At 40.6% G+C, this 5,349-nt stretch overlaps 1 protein-coding gene across 1 annotated transcript; it reads right to left on the bottom strand.

Annotated features, from left to right (window-relative positions):
• Nucleotides 1-3,664: 3,664 nt before the first annotated feature.
• LOC111888742 (putative F-box protein At1g47790) lies at nt 3,665-5,024 on the bottom strand. Its single transcript, XM_023884856.3, has one exon. The coding sequence runs from the start codon at nt 4,897-4,899 to the stop codon at nt 3,712-3,714; it is 1,188 nt and encodes a 395-aa protein (XP_023740624.1). The 5' UTR covers nt 4,900-5,024; the 3' UTR covers nt 3,665-3,711.
• Between the last annotated feature and the right edge of the window lie 325 nt (nt 5,025-5,349).

Below are 5,349 nucleotides of genomic sequence, written 5' to 3' on the forward strand. Positions count from 1 at the left end.
GAGAGGTACGCCCCGCGTACGCTCTCTGTTGGGCTCATGACCAATGGACTTACGATTTTTGGGCTAAATGGATTTGGTCCATTCTTGGACTCTGCAAATAGGATATTTTGGGCCAGGTTATGATAGTGGATCATAGGGTTAGGCCCAATAAGGAGGTTAAGCCCAATTTAGTAAATTGGGCCAATAATAGGCTTTAGGGTTTGGACCTTCAAGATAAGGACTTGGTGTTGGGCCTTGGCCCAAAAAAAGAGAATGGAATTTTTGAATTATGGGGACACTCTGTCAAGAGAGTGATGTCGAGTAATAACCTAGTATTTATTATGTGTGACAGCTCGGGATTTCCAGTGAGGCAGCGGTTAGGATTTCAGCATTTCAGCACTGCTAGTCAGGTGAGTTATCCTCGCTATACTCAAGGGTATAAGGCACCAAGGCCGACCCTTTGGATTGTTATCTGGATATATGATAAGTGGTAGGATCTGTTAGATCGGTATCCTATAGGGTAGGATAATATTATGTGGTATGTGGTACGATCCGTTAGATTGATTGTTGTCTATAGACTGTTACATGATTATCTGTTATATGTGCACATGTTTGTTTATTGGTTGAGGCTTATCTGCTTTGTGTGAAAGCCAATGGACCTGGGCATTCCAACCTATTGGTTGTGGGCCTGGAGTATTCCATCCCGAGGATGATTAGACTCATAGTATATGGGTATTCCAACATGTTGGTTGTGGGCCTGGGGTATTCCATCCCGAGGATGATTGGACCCATAGTATGTTGGCATTCCAACCGAAAGGTTAAGGGTCTGGGGTATTCCAACCAGATGGTTGACTGGACCCACATCATGTTTTTTATGGTTATATGTGTATTGTTGCAGGTATGGGTATTTTTGGAGAACTCACTAAGCTCTCGGGCTTACAGTTTTAGTTTATTGTTTCAGGTACATTAGGGGATCGCGGCAAGGCAAAGGTGTGATCGTACAGCTCCTCACATTCTATTTATGTTTCTGGGAAAACTCTGATAAAGACTATTTTGAAACAAAATTTGTAATAACTCTTGGATTTAAATGTTTTGAAAAGTTTAAATTTGGTAAAAAAAATTTAGTGTTACAAGTTGGTATCAGAGCCTTGGTTTGAGGGATTCAAGCACACTCTCGAGTGTGCCTGAAATCAAACTGAGGACTTGGTATGAAAATTTTCAAAAGAATATCATTTTTATAAAAAGAATTTTAAAAAGAGAAAAAGAGAAAAGGGTGTGGTGCATGCAATAAGGAGAGCTCAAGTAAGTTCTCCCAAATTACTCATACATGTCTGTTATGATATGATATGCTTATGAGAACTGCATGCTAGATTAGGGCTAAGGATCTATGAAGGATGCCTTATATGTCTGCTATATGTGTTTATTGAGTGCTAGTATTGAGTGGACAGTGGTAGGATGACTTGTTTAGGTTATGCCTGATCGTATGAGCTTAGAATCGCATGCTAGTACAGATTCCTGATATGTGGATAGAATTGCTCGATTATGTTTCTGATTAGATTTTTCCTTTATCTGAATGTTGCTTGCTTTGTGCTTTGTGGGACTCTGAGTGATGGGAGTTAGCTACTACGTGAATATGCTAAGTCACATGTGACCAGGGTTGAATAATCTCTGAGTGATGGATTTGACCATATTGTGCAGCTCTTGTTTGAGTCCTAACCGTTCTAGGGATGAGTCCTTTACTCGAAGAATTATCCGAGTCTCATTACATGTGATGGTATTCAGGTAGTGGCTAACTGGCATTAGGAGGAGTCCTTCAGTAGCTGTGGAATGGGTTTGGGGTCGAAGATTACCCTAGGGCAAGCCTAGGTTGAGAGTAGCGCTGAGAGCGGTAGTAATGAAAGGGACTTGGTGGATTCGAGGCAATTCTTGAGGAAAGTACGGATAGATATGAAAGGTAGTATGGTCATGTACTACTGAAAGGATGAGATCCGTACTCGAATCAAGGAGGCTGAGATAAAACCGGGAAACTTGTAGTGTGTGTGTGTGTGAGACCCATCGATTAATGATGAGTATTCTGATGGTTATTATGATATGTTTTCAGCATGGTGACACTACGTGAGAGGCCAGTTGGCAGTTTTGGTGCCGAGGAGGGATCATGCTCAGGTTCTAGAGCCAGGCAGTTGGATGAGCAGATGAGAGAGTTTATCTCAGCTTAGGTTATGCACAGTATTCTTGACATGACTCTTGTGATCTTCGGTACAGTCAAGGAGGGTATTTTGGAGATTCTTGATGAGAGACTGAGTGCGTTCCACACTGAGATGGCGGCCATGATGGGGGCGCGCACGTTGACCTTCCGGGAGTTCAGAACTTGTGGAGCTCCAGACTACCATGGGGCTAGGAACCCTATTGCTAGCAGTCGGTGGTTGGCGGACGTCTCCAACGCTTTTCGTACCAGCCGGTGACCCGAGGGGGACAACGTCCATCTTGTCTCCTGTCTCCTAAAGGACAGAGCACATGATTGGTGGGAGGAGGTTGAACGAGCTATTGGAGACGATGTCGCGGTTGATGCGATGACATGGAGTGACTTCTCGGCCAAGTTCAGGGCCGAGTTTGCACAAATGATTGAGGTGCAACAGTTAGCACAAGAGTTCCAGGACCTCCATCAGACTACAGAGATGGTGGCTAAGATCACCACTAAGTTTAGGGAGAGGGCCCTTCTTGTTCCGCAGTATGTAGCGGATGAGGAGATGAAGAAGGCCTGATATCACGAAACACTGAAGAGCAACATCAGACAGTTTGTGAGTTAATCTAGCTGCAAGACCATTGAGAATATGATCACTCTCTCTCTCTCTCTCTCCAGAGAGAGAGAGAGAGAGAGGAAGCCAAATAAGGTTCAGTTATCCACAGGTTCAGCCAAGAGACCCAAGGGGTCGGATTCGAGATCGAGTGATTATCAGAGCCGCAACCGTTGTGGCAAGTGCGGCCAGACATACGAGGGTGCGTGTAGGAGTGGCAATGGTGGTTGTTCTGGTTGCTTCAAGTACGGACGGACTGGTCATTATAGCAGGGATTGTACTGCTACCACCACCCAGGGATCAGACATGATCTGCTTTCATTGCACTCAACAGGGCCACAAGAAGGCCTAATGTCCGAGTTTGACTGCAGCAGGACCAGTGATGGCACCAGCCCCCTACGACATTGAGGATGACCGACTGCCGTTAGGGTCGGGCAGATGCGCCTACAACGAGGAGCAGGGCTTTCCAACGTACTACAGAGGAGGCACGGGCAACTTTCGGTGATGCAGGTGTGTATCTTCTGTTTATCTATTAGTTTTTATTTATGATTTTATTGATATTGTCTTGCGTCTGTATGAGTAAGTGTACCTTGGAGTGATATTTGTCTGCTTATGTTCGGATTATATGCCATTTGCATACCATGAAACTTAAAATAGTATTTGAGTTATACATATTTTAAAACTAAATTTACAAGAATACATCTCCCTCTCCTAAGCTTTTGCAAATGAAAACTTTTTTGTTCATCTAAGCAACCATTGGCATATTCAAAAGCATAAACCAATTAGATTTTTTGTCATTCAGTTTATGGTTTTAAACATTAATTTGAATCATACCAAGTGATACAAAGTTAAACTTGAAGATAGAAATATAGACAAAAAAAAAGAAACTAGTAATGAAAAATGCAATGTATCAACACTAACATGAGGAATCCATATTACTACAAGACACTACAATCTGACTGATCAAGCAGAAGTAGTGTTTCCATATACAAGCTAACAAATAATGCACCACGTTCTCCATTAATCCCTGTATCATTGAAGTATTTTGAGTTGGGTTCATAGACAACAAGTGAGGCTGGTTCTTCATAAACATCTTGTGTTTCCATCATAGCTTCACCCCTCTTTGTAAATCCCAGAATCTTTATTGAATCACATTCTTTCTCAATGGTGAACAACTTTGTAAACATATGAGGAATAGAATGATCCATAATCCATACATCACAAACTTGGAGTTCACTTTCTGATTGTGAATCAGTGTATGTAATGTATTCAAGCACAGCAAGAGAGTCACGTACCTTAGAGACAGATTGTGCAACACGTACAAAACCATGGTATGCTAAACTTTTTGGTAGATTTATCACTTTAAATTCATGGGTAGTCATATCAAATGAAACAATCAGATTTTTTTGTATCTGGCCATCATCATCATCATCAAGATACTGATCAAAAGCAGCCCAATAGATAAAATTATCTATAACTACTTGAGACCATGTAACTTGAATTGATTTCTTAGGCAGATTGTTAGATGGAATTCTCCAACTACCTCTACTCAATGTAAAAACTTCAACCATGGGAGAACTATCATCATCAGTTGTAGAATACGCATCAACATTTGTAATCTTGACAATGGTAGGGTCGTTAGTGATAGGACAAACCCCAAACCCAAGAACAAATTTTGACCAAAGTGACTCACCTGGAACAGTTACACAGATTGATTTTCTAATGGAGGGATTCCAAAGAACAGCCATTTCTGTTGCAAATTCAAAACGAGGATGACTTGGATCTTGATAATAACCGTAGAAACACAGCAATCCCTGAGAGCTACCCACCGTTTTTAAATCGTTTAAGAATTTTGAGAGCACAGGAACAGCGGGAGCGAGCTCTTGTTGGGCAAAGGCCTCATCATCGACAAAGGTAACATACTTTTCGTTTGTGTCTACTGGATCTTTGTACCATACAAGTAGATGTTGTGGATCAGGTTGGTGGACTCTGTAACCAGAGATAAACTCTGAGCTGTCGATCAAAGACTTCCATGGTTTTGATACGGATCTGAATCGAACCAATGACTTCACCGGAAGTCTTTTCATGATTTCCGCTTGGATTTCGAAAGCGACGTATTCTGACATTGTAATTTTGGGTGATGATCGGAGGTTATGAATTTCTAGGGTTTACGTAAGGGGGATAAGCGAAGGGTTTTTAGACCTCGATAGCGTTGCAACATTGTGTTCCCGCCAAAAACCCGGAAAAGCGATTTTACTGGAATCGCTAAAATAACAAAAATAGATGTCTTTCATGTTATCAATTTGGTGTTATAACGTAATAAAATAATATAAATAAGAATAACAATCAATAATCATATAATATTAATTAGGATGTGTATTAAAGTGATGTTATACAATTATATTTTGATTTCTCTAGTCTTATTTATTGGTGTTTTATTGGGGCATAAAATTAAGTAATAATAAAATGACATATAATATAATATTAATTAGGATGTGTATTAAAGTGACACATTGTAAAAAAAAAAGATTAACGTTATTTTTTTTATTAATATAAGGAGATTTTTTATTAGACAA

Source organism: Lactuca sativa, chromosome 2 (genome assembly GCF_002870075.4).
Source record: "Lactuca sativa cultivar Salinas chromosome 2, Lsat_Salinas_v11, whole genome shotgun sequence".
Taxonomy (NCBI): domain Eukaryota; kingdom Viridiplantae; phylum Streptophyta; class Magnoliopsida; order Asterales; family Asteraceae; genus Lactuca; species Lactuca sativa.